Raw genomic sequence first — 18,545 nt, forward strand, 5'->3', positions numbered from 1 at the left:
GCCACTTCTGCAGCAATATAATGCACTTTATTAACACTGCTGATCGAGAGGGCGGAGTAGGAGGACGTGGTGCTCTACTCTTCCCACAAATCCATCGGGAGGAATATATCTACACATGCAACAGCCTTCACAGGACACCTACTGAACACTCACAGAACACCAGATAGGACAGAAGAGATCTCCACATAACCGGGTGGGATGAAAAGAAATTTATTAAAACTCTGTATTCAAGAAAGTCATGATGTGGCAGACCAAAAAAAAAAAAAAAAACCAAAAAACAAAAACAATTATGGAGTTCCCCTTGTGGCGCAGTGGTTAATGAATCTGACTAGGAACCATAAGGTTGCGGTTTCAATCCCTGGCCTTGCTCAGTGGGTTAAGGATCTGGCGTTGCCATGAGCTGTGGTGTAGGTCACAGACACGGCTCAGATCCTGAGTGGCGGTAGCTGTGGTGTAGGTCACAGACACGGCTCAGATCCTGAGTGGCGGTAGCTATGGTGTAGGCTGATGGCTACAGGTCCAATTAGATCCCTAGCCAGGGAACCTCCATATGCCATTAGTGCAGGCCTAAAAAGACAAAAGACAAAAAAAAAAGTCATGGTGTATCACTTAGTTGTGTTAATTGTGTGATTTTTCTCACAACTCTTCACAGAACAGTCCAACCCCTGTGGGTGACAAAATCCCCCCTCTGCCACCCGCCCCAAATCAGTGTGATAAGACAGAAAGAGTCCCAGGTCTGAAGTCCTAAGTTACTAGGTCAGCCGTAACTATTTAGCAGAGGTTACAAAAGTAAAATACTTTCTGTGGAGTTTCATCAGTCAGTGACATAGAATCCAGATCAATTCTCCTATTTCATAAGAAGAAACTTTTAAAACCAGAGATGTTAAATAAGGAAATATGAAATACGCCTTGAAATACCAAAGAGGAGAACTTGCCAATTCCCTGGAAAAGGGAAAAATCAATTTTATCAAACAGGGAAAATACTTCAATTATTCATTTGGCCAGAAGGTAGTGATCAGCCCCATAAAGTCATAATATACATTCAGCTAGATTTAGTAAACTCTTCAGACTAATGTTCTCAGTCAATTTTTATGTCAAAAACTGGTCCCTTGGGCCACAGAGCACTTGGGCACTCGGACAGAGAGAAGAAAAGGACAAACTACAGTTCAACTTAATCAACAAATGACTGACCTGCTTTTGCCTAAACCCACAACAGAAATGTCATCACTTGAAGGGGAGCACTGGGTGAAACCACAGGCTGCAATGCCTTAGGACCGCCCAGGTCCCAGGCCTGGGTCATCTCTGGCCAACACAAAGGAAGTGACAAATCTGTGCCTGACTAGTTCTAGAAGATGATTTAGGATTATTTGTTTGCACTCAGTGTAGATACGAATCCTTTCTCCTGTTTCAGCAATAACATCAAGTCCTGGGCCCAGAGTGCAGATAAAGTAACTGAGTTACAGAAGTGATTCTCAACTGAAGGTGATTTTCTCCCCCAGAAGATATGGGCAATGTCTCAAGATATTTTTGGTTGTCACACCGGAAGGAGGGATGCTGCTGGCATCTAATGGGTAGAGGCCAAGGATGCTGCTAAATATCCTATAATACCCAGGACAGCCCCCACAACAGGAAAATTTCCAGCCTGAAACAAGGACTTGAATAAACAAAAGACAGGACTTGAAATAGAACAGAGTCTAACAAGGGAGTTGTGTCACATCAACACAGCAGTGACAGAGACAAATGTGGGCAACAGAGAATGTGAAACTATGTGGAAGAAGCAGCATTACGCTCAGTTTTAAAGATGTGGGATGAGGAGAAATGTTTTAAGGAAGAACACCTTGAGAAAGAGCACACAAATGGGAAGGAGCTGGGTTACGGGAGAAACCAGGAGAAGGTGGGCCTGGATGGTGCAGGTGAGCCACAGATGAGGGCAAATTAACCGCATGAAAATATTCCTTGTGGTACTGAAGTGATGTAGAGACCTAAGGTCTCCTTCACCATGAACATTCTGATTCTAGAACAGTGGTCCTCAGCTCGTTAGTACTTCCATGGAGCCTGAAGATAGTTTCAAAACTATGGATGCCTGAAGCCCTCTCCTCAAGATTCTGATTCAGTAGGTCTGAGGAAGAACCAGAACATCTGTGTTTTTAAAGCCTCTTGCAACATGATACACACAATTGACACTGCTGTATTAATTAATAATTATGAAAGTTGTTGAAAGTAAAGGCTAAAAGTTCTCATCACGAGAAAAACTTCTGGAGTTTCCATTGTTGCTCAACGGGTTAAGAACCTGACATGGGATCTCCGTGAGGATGTGGGTTCAATCTTCTGGCCTTGCTCAGTAGGTTAAGGATCTGGCATTGCCACAAGCTAGACACAGCTCGGATCTGGCGTTGCTGTAGCTGTGGCATAGGCCGGCAGCTGCAGCTTTGACTGGACCCCAACCCTAGGAACCTCCATATGCCACAGTGTGTCCGTAACCCCCCCCCAAAGGAAAACCTTTTTCTGTTTCTATAACTCTGTATTTACATGAGATTATGAGTGTTCACTAAACGTGATAAGCATGACGTATGTAAGTCAGATCATTGTGCCGTACACCTTAAACCTTTACAGGGCTGTAAGGCAATTGTATCCCAAATCCCAATAAAACTGGAAGGAAAAAGAAGCCCTAAGGAAAGTCTGACACAGGCCAGAAAATCATTCTGAACCTTTTCCAATTACAGTATTATCTGTATTATGTACTCGATACTTCAGCTAAAGTCAAATAATTCAACCTATTAACTCCCAACTCATGACCTTCTCCTTTAATAATTATCTATACTAACCCAATCATTCTGGGAACCTATCCTAAATAACCAGAAATGAAAACAATGTTTTATAAACAAAGGTGTCCTATTTTTAACTTGCTGTTAAAATATAATTATAGTATCACTTTTAATGTCTAAAAATCAAATACAACATAAATTTCAATCACAGTGAACAAATTAATGGCAAACTTATGACAAAATACTAATTAACCACTAAAAATGATGACTACTTTTTACCACTACAGAAAAATATCAGGATACAAAACTATAAGGGGGTGGGGCTTCATTTCTGTTAGAAATAGAGATTAGAAACAAAACTGGAAGATTTGATTCAAACTGTTAATATTAGTTATCTCAAGGTTTGGGAACTATGAGCAACTAACTTTTATTTTCTAGTTTGTAATTTTCCATGCTTCCAAATTTTCTATAAAGCATGTACTACTTTTATAATTGGGGAAAAAAAGTAGGCCTATTCTGCTGATATAGGCTGGATAGAAACAAGTTTGTTCTAAGGCTAAAGGGATTTATATTTCAAAAAAAAAATTTCATGAGTTAATTCCTACTGAAGGCTCAAAATGTAAAACAAAGATCAAGACCACTAAATTCTTAAATAGTGATGAAGGTAAAACAGCATCCACATCTTAGATAAAATTATCAGTTACTCTAAGGAAGCATTGCTATAAACTCATTAGGTGGGGATTTGAAGGCACGTGGAAAATCATCAAAGCTGAAAGCACAGGGCAGGGAGCAGCTACCTGGGACCAGGTGATAATAACTAACTCATCTCCAGCCAGAAGGAAGCTCATCAGGGCCAAGAGACTGCCTACTTTATAGTAAAAGAAATAATGGCAGGATCTGTTGAAATTAATGTGCTATGAAAGATAGGGAAAAATAATCTAGAAAAGGAGTTACAGAGAAGTAGCTAAAATGGAAAAGGGAGATATTTGAAATTATTGCAAACTGTTGAAATTATTGCAAACCAGTGGGTACTATGCATTCAGGATTTTCGAAGATTTCAAACAGCCTATCCTTTTAGCCCCTTAAGCAAGCACGCTCAAACTCGTAAACCAGGTGTCTCCACTTTACAGTTAGGAAAATACAGATGTTGCATCTCTGTAACCATGCCAGTGTTAGAGCTATGAACCGCCACAACCACAAGGTGCAGAGCCCAAGTGAAAACAGAGGTTCAAGGAATTCTAACTACCTATGACCAAGTATGCATACTCCCACAGCACATTCCTGGAGCACCCCGGAGGTGTTCGGAGACACAGGAAGAAGGTTCATATTAATCTATCCCGCTCGTGGGACACAGGGCTCCACCTCTGTTAACCAATAGGGACTCCACAAACCAAGTCCGCCCCTCTTTCTGAAGGCCGGGACCACAGCCATGCAAGCACCTGGAAATCGCTGGCAGGAAAAACGTTTTCTAATAATGAAACAAAATAGAACAGAACCCCAAAAGACAAACAAACCCGACTTCTCAAGAGCTTTTCCAATCTGGAGTGAGGAATAGTTGAACGAAGAGGGAGAATACCGGGACGTTTCAAAGCCCAGTTCTAGCGAGTAAAAGACCTGGAATACAGCAGGTCAACTCAAAGAAGCCGTGTTGCACTAGACATGATGTGGCCGTCAAGACCGCCCAGGCCAGCCCTGCCCTCATGGGGTCCTAGGTGTGGCCTCTGAACCAGTCGGCGGGGCTGGAAAAGCAGCCCTAATCCCGCCGCTGGGAAAGGCCTGAGCGGCCGCTGCGTGCCTAAAAGGCCTGGGTCTCGGCCGACCGCAGACTGGCCAGCAGCTGTCCCAAGTCGGTGCTGAGAGCTCGGCACCAAGCGGGCGCCTTACCTGCAGCAGGTGCAGCTGGGCCACAAGGCGCCGCGGCAAGTGGAGGAAGCAGTCGCGAGCGTTGGTGAAGGCCACAGTCACAGCCGCCCCGCCTCCGCCAGCACCCGCCAGGCGATCGCCGCCCCACATTGTCTGCAGGCCCCGACCCCCAGCCGCCCAACCTATCGTTCCCGGGCCAACCCCGCAGGTCGGGGGCGTCGGACCCGGAGACGTTCGATCGGCCCCGCCCCCTACGGCCCCGCGGCGCGTCCGGAGCGGGAGGGGCCAGCACGACTGCGCCTGTTCTCCGGACCTCTCCGCCGCGCCACTGGGGGGCGACACGTTCTTCACCAAATCCTCGCTCACAGGAAACGATGGCCGACGGTGTCGATTCTTCAGCCAATCTCGGAACGCCTTAATTCATCCCTCTCTCTTATTGGGTAAACGGTGGGGCAACGGGGCGGATGTTGTCGTTCGCGAGGGCTAACACCGGCAAGATGGCGTTGAGCGGCGGGCAGCTAGGAGGCTTATTCGATCACCACGTCCAAAGGGCTGTATGCGACTCGCGGGCCAAGTATCGAGAGGGGCGCCGCCCTCGCGCTGTCAGGGTAAAGTGATTTTGGTTTCAATCGCTATCCCCGGTAGCTTTCTGTGAGTTCCAGCTTCACATGCCCAGCTTACGTAAATAACATCTTGAGAGGCTGCGGTCACATCGATTAACTGAAGAAAAATATGAAAAACGCTGGTACTCAAGTACCAAAGATGCTTGAGTGCTCTTTAGTCTACTGCTAGAACCTCAGCTCCGTGAGAACAGGGCTGTGTTTCAGTCACTGTATCTTCCGTGTTTACAGTGGCCCTTCTTACATGGTAAACGCTCAGTGAATACTTGTTAACTCGTCCCTGTAACTTCTACCGAGCTAATTTGTGGAAAACACATTGATGGAAGATAATCTGTTACGTGCTTTAGCTAAAGGCCTTTGCAAGAAGGGTAAACTATTCATTATGTAGAGAGAGGGGCAAGTTTTTAGATTTGCTATTTTTATGCAAACCAGTCCAACGGTGTTTTTTTCAACTTTAAAAAAATATAGGATTTGGAGTTCCCGTCGTGGCGCAGTGGTTAACGAATCCGACCAAGAACCATGAGGTTGCTGGTTCGGTCCCTGCCCTTGCTCAGTGGGTTAACGATCCAGCGTCGCCGTGAGCTGTGGTGTAGGCTGCAGACGCGGCTCGGATCCCGCATTGCTGTGGCTGTGGCGTAGGCCGGTGGCTACAGCTCCGATTCGACCCCTAGCCTGGGAACCTCCATATGCCGCGGGAGCGGCCCAAGAAATAGCAACAACAACAACAACAACAAAAAGACAAAAGACAAAAAAAATATATATATATAGGATTAGATTTGTCCTAGGCTTCTTTGTGAAATACATTTAATGTGTCTGATTTCTTTTAGGTTTACACGATCAATTTGGAATCTCGGTACTTATTAATACAAGGAGTTCCTGCAGTCGGAGCCATGAAGGAATTAGTTGAGCGATTTGCTTTGTATGGTGCAATTGAACAGTATAATGCTCTAGATGAATACCCAGCAGAAGACTTTACAGAAGTTTATCTTATTAAATTTCTCAATTTACAAAGTGCAAGGTAATATGCAAGTTAAACAGTGTCTCATTTTCTCCATTCTCGTTGCCTACATTTGGCCTCCCTCATTCATTTCTGAATTACCCAGTAACCTAACATGACCCTGTATTCTTCTAGTCTTTTTAAATGTTAGCTCTACCAAAGCTCTTTCTATCACGTCATTCCCATGCTTAAAAATTTTTTTTGTGTGTAGTATGGTAAATTAAAAATTGGTTTGGGAGTAAATTTTCAAGTTCCACTGTTTACTAACATCATGACCATGGACAGGTTACTTGACCCCATTAAGACTGTTTTCTTATTCTTTAGACACCAGTATGGTAAAAGGACCTACTTATGGAGGTTGTGTGAGGATGACATGGATCCATGTATAGGGCTTAGCACAGTGCCTTCTATTCAGAAGGCAGTAAACATTAGGTATTGGATCTCTTATTTTATGGACCTGTGTAAATTGCATCTCCTTCTATATAACATAAAATTTTCTCCAACAATTAAGTATGAAATGCCCTATCTCTTTTTTCCCCTCATTTTAAAAAATGAAAGTGTTGATTTACAACCTTTCAGGTGTACAGCAAAGTGTTTCAGGTATACACATTCCTTTTCAAATTATTTTCCTTTATAAGTTATTGCAGGATATTGAATAGAGTTCCCTGTGCTATCCAGTAGGTCCTTGTTTATCTATTTTACATATAGTAGTGTGTAGCTGTTAATCCCAAATCCCCAATTTAACCCTCTTCTTCCTTTCTACTTGGGGCCTTGGCTCTTTTTATGTTGACTCCTGTTGTTATTGATAGGCTCCAAGACCCATCTTCTCTTGGCTATTAGAATTCATATTTTCTTTTCTGTGCTACAGATAGCCCATGTAGTCTTTCTGCCATAAATCACTTGGGTTTATGTCATCGTGTGTTGTTCTCAGGTTGCCGTTATATATAATCTCACTACCCTAACCAATTTGTCAGCTCCTCATGGTTAGGGATATTTTCTCATTGTGTATTTTAAGGAGTTTTGCATCTCTCACTCCACCTGGTACAGTAGGTCATGACATCTGGATTTGAATCCTACCTCCAAAAGCTAATGTGAGAATGGCCAAGTTATAAATCTCTCTAGGCTTCAGTTTCATCAGAGGGTTGTTGTGTTAATTCAAGAGAAGCACTTAAGCACTTAGGTCACTGCCTGGGATGTGGTAAAATCTCAGTAAGTATTTATCATTTTCCCTGGGCACTGAAGTGCTTATTTATTGTAGTAATTCCTGGCCAGTCACAGATGTTTAAAAATTATTTGTTGAACCAATACCATTCTCATTGATTGTTATATATTCAATATTTTCTCCATTATTGAAGGTTACAATTTCAATATTTTATTAATTTCTTAAATATGAATCCCATTATAGGAACACATTGTGCCAAAAAGGCTAAAATAAATATGAGCTAACGCTCAAGAGCCATTTAACATAGAGAAAAATCTCTATTTCATAAGCACAGATTGTGTACCTCAGGCCAACCAGCTGGATCCAGTATTGGTTAAAGGGAGTCTGGATAGGTATGGATGACTTAAAACCTGTTAAGACTCTGGGGAAAGGGAAAGAAAGGCTCTAAGAGTAGGCACTGGATCAGTAGAGTCATACTGTCCACAAGCAGAAATTCTTATTCGCAAAGTATAAGATGTATATACACTTAGCAAAACGTGGACTTTGCTTTTTATTTATTTATTTTTTTTTTGCTTTTTAGGGCCACACTGTGGCATATAGAAGTTCCTAGGCTAGGGGTCGAATCGGAGTTACAGTTGCCGGCACAGCAAGGCGGGATCCGAGCTGTGTCTGCGACATACACCACAGCTCACAGTGCCAGATCTTCAACCCATTGAGCAAGGCCAGGGATCAAATCTAATCTAAGATACTAATCCGATACTAGTCGGATTTGTTTCTGCTGTCCCACAATGGGAGTTCCTGGACTTTGCTTTTTAGGTCAGTGCATTGTGTACTAGTCAAGCTTTCTTCCTAAGTAAATCTAGATCAGGAAACCATGATATTTTGTATTTCTGTTTAGGATAGCCAAGAGAAAAATGGATGAACAGAGTTTCTTTGGTGGATTGCTTCATGTGTGCTATGCTCCAGAATTTGAGACAGTTGAAGAAACCAGAAAAAAATTACAGGAGAGGAATGCTTATATAGCAAGAACTACTAAGAACAAAGGTATGGAAAGTCTATTACTAAACACGTCCTATTTGTCAGGTGTTTTGCTAGGCATCATGGAGGAGTTGCCAGTCTAGTGGAAAGACAAGCAAGAAAAGGATCACAATTTTCAGTAACTATAAACTCCTAGGGTTCTTTATAGCATGCTGTGTAATCTGCTTGGAAGGGAGAGATGTCGTTTCCTGGAAGACTTCCTACAGGATGAGAGAGGTAGTGGAGTTCTGAAGGATAATTTGACATCACCCAGAAGGGGAGAGGAAGAGATGGAAAGATGGGCCAGGTAGCATGTTTAAAAGCCCAGAGAAATAAATGAGCCTTATGTGTTTTAAGGAATTGTGAGTAGTACATGATAACCACAACACAGCAGCTCCCTTGAGTGAGAAGGTTAGAAAAGGGGACAGGTAGTGAGTCCTCAAAGACCTGTGTCCATGCCAAGAAACTGAAGCTTTTTCACAGCAATTGTGATTTGCAGACCAATTGCAACCACTAATCTAAAACTGCAAAAAGTGGAAAAGTTCCATTTTTAATCAACACCAGCTGGCCAGATGCCCCATATGCCCAACCAAGTTTCCCTAGACAGAAATTCTAAGCGCATGAATGGAATCATAGGATCTGGTATGTGGATTGTAGAACTAGAACTGTCAGAATCAGACTAAGATAATGTGTGTGGTCTGAAATCTGAATACTTCTACAGGCTCACATGCCCAAATTTGCAACCTTTGGTTGAAAGACACAGTGTCCAGACAGCTGTTGATTGAATATGATGGGTTTATGGCTGATTGGGGAAGTGGCATGTGACAGTGTGAAGGGAGAAATAATAAGGTGGAAGACTCTTGGAAAACTTACCTGAGTTCCCTGGTGGTCTAGTGGTTAAGACCTGGCACTTTCACCTGCCTTCCAGGTTCAACCCTTGGTCTGGGAACTGAGATCCCACATCAAGCTGCTGCTCACCTAAGGGAAAAACAAACAAACAAAAACACAAACAAAAACCAAAATAAAACTTACCTGAAGTTTTGGCAAGAGCTGTTGAGAATCTCTGGTCATTTGTAGACACTGAACTTTGATCTGTGTTATGTGTAAATAATTAGCTTCAAGAAACCTGGTGTGTGTGGCAAAGGAAATCGAAAAGTATCAGCCCAGTATATTGCCTCATTTAAAAACTAAAAACACGTAGTTCCCTTTGTTGCTCAGTGGAAACAGTCCCCACTAGTATCTATGAGGATGTGGTTTCAATCCCTGGCCTCACTCAGTGGGTTAAAGATCTGGTGTTGCCATGAACTGTAGTGTAGGTCACAGACGTGGCTCAGATCCCAAATTGCTGTGGCTGTGATGTAGGCCAGCAGCTGTGACCCCGATTCAATCCCTAGCTTGAGAACTTCCATATGCTGCAGGTGCAGCCCTAAAAAGACAAAAACAAAAAAACAAAAGCAAAACCTTACAAACACAAACTATGCAGCCTAGTATTTCACATAGTAAAATACTTTGAAGCTGTAAAAAGTTTTCTATGTAATAACATGGAAAAACTCTCCAAACTAGAAATCAGAAAGGTGCAGAGAAATGGGTATTACAGGAGAAAAAGAGGTATAAGTGGGAGGAGGAAATATAAGACATACTGCACAGATAAGTAAGGAAGTAGGAATATCACTTCCTTATGGGGGGTGGAAACCAGGCATATGGGGTGTAAGGAAAAAATAAAGCTTGACCCTTACATACCTTACATCCTTTTTTTTTTTTGTCTTTTTGCCTTTTCTAGGGCTGCTTCCCGCGGCATATGGAGGTTCCCAGGCTAGGGGTCTAATCGGAGCTGTAGCCACCGGCCTCTACCACAGTCATAGCAACGCGGGATCCGAGCCGCGTCTGTGACCTACACCATAGCTCACAGCAACACCAGATCCTTAATCCACTGAGTGAGGCCAGGGATTGAACCCTCAACCTCATGGTTCTTGGTCGGATTCGTTAACCTCTGCACCACAACGGGAACTCCTACCTTACATCCTTTATAGCTTTTAAACCACATGAATGTGTTCCCTGCTCAAGAAATAAATTTTTAGGGTACCATTCATTTACACTTTAATGTTTGTTTTTTAAATTACACATTTCTGAATGATGAAAACAACGAATGAACCATTTCTGTTTCCCTTTCCCTTACCTTTTAAATTGTAATATAAAGATCATTACATGACAAAGAAGAAGCTGGATACAGTGCATAAACATGAAAGAGATTTTAGACAGGACTTCCATTCGAAGACATCTGGATTTTCTGCGGCCACTTTGAACACTTCCACTGGGAACTCAGATCTTTGTCTTCCTTATTCTTGTGAGTTGCCTTTGTGTTTTTTCTCCCCAAAATGTATGTGTTCATTGGGAGCACATGAGGACAGAGCATCAGACTCCTGTCAGGAGGGTAGAAACTGTGATGGAACACTAGAGTTCTGTAACCGCAATGACACTCTGCAGAAAATGCAGGTGAAAACTTGTAAAAATTCATTGGGTTGCCCTGGGGCGCAGAAGGCTGTTACTTCTTCAGAGGCCATAGACAGATTTATGCCAAGGACAACACAACTGCAGGAGCGGAAAAGGAGACGAGAAGATGATCGTAAACTTGGAGCTTTCCTTGAAGCCAGCACAAGTAGTAACGAGGTTATGATTGGGCCTCTGTTACCAGACATACCTAAAGTGGACATGCATGATGACTCATTGAATACAACAGCGAATTTAATTCGGAATAAACTTAAAGAGGTAAGATCATTAAAAAAAAAAAACTATCTTAAGGATGATTTGGCTGTAGGACTAACAACTAAATGGAGAATTACTTGTGGGAACTGTAGTATCATCATTCTCTTTTTTTCTTTTTTTTTTCATTTTTAGTTTTTAGATGTTTTCTTACAATTCTCCTCTTGAATTAACTGAATTTGACTTTTAGATATGTATTTGCTTTGATGTCATTAATCCCTGCTTTAAACATATTTTGTATCTCTTTAGGGTAAGACATAATAAAAGCAGTAGTTTCAGTCAGATCAACCTGTAAAAACCAAACCTAGGTCCTCCCCCCACTTTTTTTTTTTTTTTTTTTTGGCTGTCCCCAGCCATATGGAACTCCAGAACTCCCAGACCAGGGATCAGATCCAAGCCACATTTGTGAACTAAGCTGCAGCTGTGGAAACACTGGATCCTTAACCCACTTAGTGAGGCCAGGGACTGAGCCTGCACCTTCATGGATACTAGTCAGGTTCTTAACCCACTGAACTACAGTGGGAACTCCAATGTGTTGTTTTATAATTAATAACAAAAATCCATAGACACAATTTCTATGCTTAAGCTTCTTTAAAATGTTTTGCTTATGCTGGCACCCTTCCTTCAGACATAGCTGAACTGAGATACACAGCTGAATGGATTTACAGGAAAAAAAGTTACATATCCTAGTTATAGAGATAGTAGAGCAAGAAAAAGAAAATACTAAATATAGTTTACCACAGTTTCTAATAATTTTCCATTTTAAGTCTTACCATACTTTTAACTTATGTCTACTTTTACTATGATGTGTTTAGTTTCATTTTTTTCCCCAAGAGCTTGATGATTCTAGCATTTTCTGCTTATTTTTCTCAATTTTTTATGCCCCCCTTTGCTGAAGCCTCCATGTCTCTAAATATATCAGACATTATCAATGTTTCAAGTTATGCATAACCAGGATATTTACCTATATCCATAAAATTATGAGTGACTTCATCATAATATAAAGGAATACTAAGGTAGAACATATGTTTACATTTCTCCTCTCAGATTTTTTTTTTAAATGGCTTTAGAAATTTTACTCCAGTCAGTGTTTGGACAGAAGACTTTCCTCTGTGCCTAGAGAGTAGGCTCTACATTGACCCTGACTTACTGCCTTAAACGTGATGGCAAGGCTTGAACTACTGGATGTATATCCTACTTCTAATAGTTTAATACTCTCGTACTATGAAAATTATAGTGTTGGTGGTTCTCTCTCTTTTTTTTAAACTAGGTAATTTCATCTGTGCCAAAGCCTCCAGAGAACAAGCTGGAAGATGTGCATAGAAGTCATCCTTTAAAACAAAGGAGAAGAATATAAATTGCCTGCAGCAAATTAATATTTTTAGAGGACTATTTTTTATTTTTAGGCTGTCATTTTAATTTTTGGAGATTTTACTACTGGTATTTTTTTTTAAATGCACCCCCCTTTAAGCTACTTGTCTGAAATAGTTTCATCTAAGCTATAGTTTCATTTAAGCTACTTAACTAAAATAGTTTCATCTTTTAAAATTAGTTTATCATGGGAAAAATACATAATAGCCAGTTATATCCCTGACAAAATAATAATAATATTAATAATAACAATAATAGAACTTTTCCAGAAGCTCCAACCAGTGACTGTGCTTACATCTTATTGGCTAGAACTGGGCCCATGGCTGTCCCTGAGAAGTTTCCAACTTCTGTGGTTGAGAAAGCAAGAAAAAAGAGGGTTGTGAATGGCTAATTAGCCAATATTTATACCTATATAGCTAATTGCCAATATTTGCACCAAGATCCAAGGTGGCTGGCTGACTTAACAAATAAATAAAATTAGTTTATCATTACTTATTACACATTATTTTGGGCCATATTTTTTTTCCTTTTTTTTTTTTTTTTTTGGCCACCTGGCAGCATAGGCACTTACCAGGCCAGGGATCAGATCTGAGACACAATTGCAACCTATGTCACAGCTGAGGCAATGCTGGATCCTAAACCCACTGTGCTGGGCACAGATCAAACCTGCGCTCCAGAGATGCCAATGATCTTACTGCGCCACAGCAGGAACTCCCAAGCCGTACTTAGTATCAGTGAAGCCATTCTCACAACATTACCTCTCACACTGCAATCACTGTATGTAAATTAAATGAAGCAAATACTGAAACTTTACCATATAAAGATAGGCAACCAAGATCTGTTTCTGATTTTAATAATTTTGAGTGATTTACATTCAAACACTAGGAGTAAGGATGTGTTGGAATGCCAGAGCTTCAAAATGAAGACAGTTCTGTAAGGCAAAAAAGAAACTATTAGAACAAAGCTGAATTAGAAGCTTATGTGCTTTAGTTAACTTTGTGGAATAATTGACTTCATCTGTGGCAGAAACAAATAAGTATCTATAAATACTAGTCTTTTACTGCTACTTTTAGCACACCCTTTTTTTTCCTGTCCGTGGACCCCATAATTGGAAATCTAAGTATGTCCAGGCTGTCTCCATTTTTTTCTTTTCAACTGATAACCACCACCTGAGAAGGGCCATACCAAATGGTGTTGTCTGTTTTCTTTTCTCCCTATTCTAAAGGCCTCTTGCCTAATTGATTGAATTGCAACGTAAAGGTTAAGAAAGTTCACCTTCAGTTATGACTTACTGATTCAGACTTGCTAGGATGGCACCAAGTGGTGGATGGTATTAAAAAAGGAGGCAAGGGTTTTGGCCCTGTTTCCTTGTGAGGTAATTAGACAGTGGCCCCTTGAGCAATCTGTGTGTTAGAGTTGCCAACCTTCCACACAGTCAGAAAGCCATAATAACTTTACAGTCTGCCCTCTGTATCTGCTGTTTTGTATCCTCAGATTCAACCAACCATGGATTGCGTAGTACTGTGGTATGTATTTGAACCCTCACAGTTCAAACTCATGCTGTTCAAGGGTTAACTAGTTTTTGCTGCACTCTCAGTTCAAAGATATATTAGAGACCTCAGCGTAGAATTGGAAAGAGCAAGTTGCTCTCTGGATCAGGCTTCTCAGACTTCAAGTGCTTTGAATCTCTACCTTGGAGTCTTAATAAAATGCAGATTTTCATGGTGATGGTAGCCAGAGGTTGGCAGCTGTCAGAAATGGAGAGTTGTGGAGTTCCCGTCGTGGCGCAGTGGTTAATGAATCCGACTAGGAACCATGAGGTTGCGGGTTCGGTCCCTGCCCTTGCTCAGTGGGTTAACGATCCGGCGTTGCCGTGAGCTGTGGTGTAGGTTGCAGACGCGGCTCAGATCCCGCGTTGCTGTGGCTCTGGCGTAGGCCGGTTCAACCCCTAGCCTGGGAACCTCCATATGCCGCGGGATCGGCCCAAGAAATAGCAACAACAACAACAACAACAACAAAAAAGAAATGGAGAGTTGTTAAATGGATATCCCCCAGGTTGTTTTGCAAGATAAAAATTCTAGAAATTGGTTGCACAATAACATGAATGTACTTCACCCTCTGAACTGTACACTTAAGATTAAGAAGGTCAATTTTATGAGAGGTTTATTTTACCACAATTAAAAAATTTCTTGGAGTTCCTGTCATGGCGCAGTGGAAACGAATCTGACTAGGAACCTTGAGGTTGCGGGTTCGATCCCTGGCCTCCCTCAGCGGGTCAAGGATCCAGTGTTGCCGTGAGTTATGGTGTAGGTCGAAGATGTGGCTCAGATCCTGCGTTGCTGTGTCTGTGGCGTAGGCCAGCAGCTACAGCTCTAATTTGACCTCTAGCCTGGGAACCTCCCTATGCCACAGGTGGAGCCCTGAGAAGACAAAAAAAAAAAAAAAAAATGACAGCCCTAAAGGGAGGCACTCCTCAGTGGGATCTGTGTTCACGAATGGTTTCCTGATCTGCTTTCTGACTGTGGAGACCAGCACTCCCCATCCCTGCCAACACACACAAGATTTGACCATGGTGAGAAAAAGAAACCTTTCTTGAGTCAGGCACTGAAAAAGAAGAATGAGTACTCAAATTGTAGTCTGCGCACCAGCGGCAGTGATACCACTGAGGAACTTGTGAGAAATGTAGACTCTCAGAGGCCGGCTGCATTTGTCACTGGATCCTTGGTGCTACCTTTGCTGTGGTGGGCAGACTGCACTCTTGAGTAGCAAGACTCCATGTGACTGGGTTATAGACGACCCCTCGGGGAGCAGCTGAAGAACCATTAGTTCCATCTGACCCAAGTGGTTACTTCAATCCATCCATGTACTGCTTTACCCATCAGTCTCTTAAAATGAGAAGTCTGCCCCCTTTTTTTTAAGGGCCACACCTGTAGCATATGGAGGTTCCCAGGCGAGGGATCGAATCAGCTGTAGTCACAGCAACGCAGGATCCAAGCTGTGTCTGCAACCTACACTACAGCTTATGGCAACACTGGATCCTTAACCCACTGAAACCCACTGAGCAAGGCCAGGGATCAAACCCGCACCTCATGGATACTAGTCGGGTTCATTACCACTGAGCCACAACGGGAATTCCCCGAGAAGTCTGCCTTTTACATGTTGGTTTTTACTGCACATTTCCATACAAAATTAAAATGTGGCAATAAACTGCAGTGGGACAAGTTAAACAAGCTGAGATAGCTCAGCATAGGTTAACATGCAAATACATCCACCCAAATCCCCATCTAAATTACTGCAGAGAATAAAAAGTTTCTTCCTGTATCACATGTTGGCAAAGCACAGTTGGTCAAAGAAAAAATCAAGAAAGAAAATGTTAATGAGTAAAATCAATTATCAGGCTGGCTCTTCTGGCTCAGAAACTTTTCATCATATTCATACATGAAAACCTTCATGAGCACAAATAAAATACTAAAATTTTAGAAACTTAATTTATTCTTATTGTTTGACAACTAGCAGTCTGTAGTGGGTACTTGCTGAATCCACTCTGTATTTGCCATTCTCTCTCTTAAACCAACATGACTTGGGTTTTTTATTTCTTTTTTTTAATATTAACATATAGGAAATTAAGACTGTTGTATGGTTAAAGTGGTTACAAGCTCTAAAAAAAAAAAAAGTCTTGAGTTTAATTATTTAAACAGTCACCACTGCCTTGGGCCCCAAATGCTAGAATGGGGCCAAGATTTTCGAGGTTGCCTGAACTTCAGCAGTGGGTTCACACCCTACAGGACTAAGTGTCTAGCAAGTTTTTTGTTTGTTTGTTTGTTTGTTTGTTTTTTATCCTTTGAAAAATTTCCCTCACTCTATTTGGCTGCTGGCGCTGTACCTTTGCTTCTGGTAAACATGGTCCAAACACTTCCAGCAGAAGTCTGTCTTCTTTCACTGCTTTTTCAAAGTCTTCAAAAGATAGTTTGCCGTCATTGTCATAATCCTAGAGAGGAAGAGGATTTCTTGTTAAACAATAGAGTAGTTTTAAATTATGCATAGAAAATAACTAAGATTTTACCAAGTCAAACGGTAAGTTCACATTTCTGCAGGCACCACTTACACAAATTAAAAGGTACTTATTTATGGAGGACATTTAACTTCATTCCTCTTGGTCAACAGGCGTAACTGGTATTGGGGACTGAAGGTTTGTCTCTTCCCATCTCCCAAATTCATACATTAGTGATGCAGTGTGATGGTATTTGGAGGTAGGGGCTTTGGGGAAGTGAATTAGGTTCAGATGAAGTCCTGAAGGTAGGGCCCCAGCGTGTTACTAATGTCCCCAGGAGTAAAGGAAGACCAGCGCTCCCTGTCTCTGCCCTGTGAGGACACATTGAGGATGTGGCTGTCAGCAAGACAGGAAGGGAGCCCTCAGCTGGAAGTGAATCAGCTGGCGCCTCCATCTGGACTTCTCAGTTTCTAGAATTGTGAGAAATAAATTCCAGTTGTTTCAGCCACTCAGTCTGCAATATTGTATTATAGCAGCACATGCGGATGAAGACACCTGAGTTACCTAACATGTATAAAACATAACCCTGTCCCTAAAGGACTTATACTTAATGAGGGAAATAAGACAGAAAATTAGAGGAGGCCCATTATAATACTGCTACATTTGTGATCAAGTAAGTGCCAAAGGTTCTTAAGCTTCTTGAAGGATCTCTTACTTGAGATAAGGATATAATGTAAAAAGGATAAAAGTGAAGTTGCTTATTAAGAACCAAGGCACTGAGAGAGCAGTAACACCTCAGGATGGACTAGAGTCATGAGAAGAAACTTGCTGACTATTACCAGGCCTTTAAGGATAGTTAGGATCTAGGTTGGTGGGGAAGTGGCAGGAGGAAATCTAGGAAAATGGTTCAACATGGATTATGACAATAAGCAGGCGTGCAAGTCAGAAAGAAGACAGACCAGACTGGAATGGGGTATTCAAGACAGGGACTATGGAAGATTAAGTCATGGGGGAAGCATATGTGTAGATTATGAAAAATTTCAAGTGCTTAATTCAATTTGGGTTTAATTTGATGGGTCCTTGTTTTTTCACTTGTAGGCACAACTAAATCAGTTTTGCTGAGAGGCTACAGAAAGGTGTGAGGTGTTCCCATTGTTGCTCAGCAGTGACGAACCTGACCAGTATCCATGAGGATGCAGGTTTGATCACTGGCCTCACTCACTGGGTTAAGGTTCTGGTGTTGCTGTGGCTGTGGCACTGGCTGGTGGCTATAGCTCTGATTCGATCCCTATCCTGGAAATTTCCATATGTCCTGGGTGCAGCCCTAAAAAGAAAAAAAAAAAAGGCTATTAATTATCTGGAAAAGATTCATTCTATAACTCTTCCTTTCAAAAAGAAGGGGGTAGGTATGGTACTGGGAGGCATACTGTCTCTCAAGAGGTCTTCTCTCTGCCCTAGCAGTGGCTAGTGAGTATTTCCAATGGAAGAGGACACTCTGAAGTCTGTTAGCTGAATCTGAGACTCAGCAGCTCCTATCCTCTGTGGTTACCTAACTCCAAAGTAATGGAGGTGAGCTGGGCCCAGGCTGCCTTAGAGTCACAAACCTTCACTGGTATCCACTTTAGGGTCATGGTAAGCAAAGGGGAGAAATCACTGTGTCCGTAATATTTGGTATTATTGGCTTTAATGAAAGATGAATTTTGTACTCATTTTCTATCATGATCTTGGATAAAGCTATCTGTACTTCAGTTTTCTCATCTACAAAACAGAGATACTGATAATCCCCTTCAAAGAGTTGCTTTGAGGGTAAAATGGGTTAATATATTAAAGTTCTGTGACAGGCCTAAAATATAAATAAGCACTTTATAAGAGACAACTGTTTTTATTATTATGTTATTATAATGAGTGTTTAGATGGCTTGGAGAACAAAGATCATGAGGGCAGACTACAATTGAACCCAATTTTAAAAGAATTGAATCTGTTGCCATCCTTCCCAAAT

The 18,545-nt window shown here is 41.7% G+C and overlaps 2 protein-coding genes across 4 annotated transcripts in view; one reads left to right on the plus strand and one right to left on the minus strand.

Moving 5' to 3' along the window:
• The window catches only part of PEX1 (peroxisomal biogenesis factor 1), a 62,041-nt gene extending 57,152 nt beyond the window's left edge, over nt 1–4,889 (minus strand). For both annotated transcript variants that reach the window (XM_047754255.1, XM_047754254.1), the window contains exon 1: nt 4,650–4,889. In XM_047754255.1, coding sequence (XP_047610211.1) covers nt 4,650–4,778 — 129 coding nt within the window. In that variant the 5' untranslated portion in view covers nt 4,779–4,889. The remainder of the gene's footprint in view (nt 1–4,649) is intronic.
• Nucleotides 4,890–5,087: 198 nt separating this feature from the next.
• RBM48 (RNA binding motif protein 48) lies at nt 5,088–13,060 on the plus strand. Of its 2 annotated transcripts, none has more exons than XM_047754257.1 (5): nt 5,088–5,236; nt 6,076–6,266; nt 8,306–8,451; nt 10,622–11,192; nt 12,458–13,060. In XM_047754257.1, the coding sequence occupies exons 1-5, from the start codon at nt 5,093–5,095 to the stop codon at nt 12,519–12,521; spliced, it is 1,116 nt and encodes a 371-aa protein (XP_047610213.1). In that variant the 5' UTR covers nt 5,088–5,092; the 3' UTR covers nt 12,522–13,060. The 2 variants fall into 2 exon arrangements, with proteins under 2 accessions (XP_047610213.1, XP_047610212.1); XM_047754256.1 differs by having other exon boundaries at nt 10,622–11,190; nt 12,455–13,060.
• The last annotated feature ends 5,485 nt before the right edge of the window (nt 13,061–18,545 follow it).

This window comes from Phacochoerus africanus, chromosome 11, assembly GCF_016906955.1.
Source record: "Phacochoerus africanus isolate WHEZ1 chromosome 11, ROS_Pafr_v1, whole genome shotgun sequence".
Classification (NCBI taxonomy): Eukaryota; Metazoa; Chordata; class Mammalia; order Artiodactyla; family Suidae; genus Phacochoerus; species Phacochoerus africanus.

Coding starts and splice junctions, on each gene's coding strand:
- RBM48 (XM_047754256.1), top strand. CDS start 5,093: ATGTTGTCGTTCGCGAGGGCTAACACCGGCAAGATGGCGTTGAGCGGC. Junction 5,237..6,075: donor GCCGCCCTCGCGCTGTCAGG/GTAAAGTGATTT, acceptor GATTTCTTTTAG/GTTTACACGATCAATTTGGA. Junction 11,191..12,454: donor TTCGGAATAAACTTAAAGAG/GTAAGATCATTA, acceptor TTTTTAAACTAG/GTAATTTCATCTGTGCCAAA.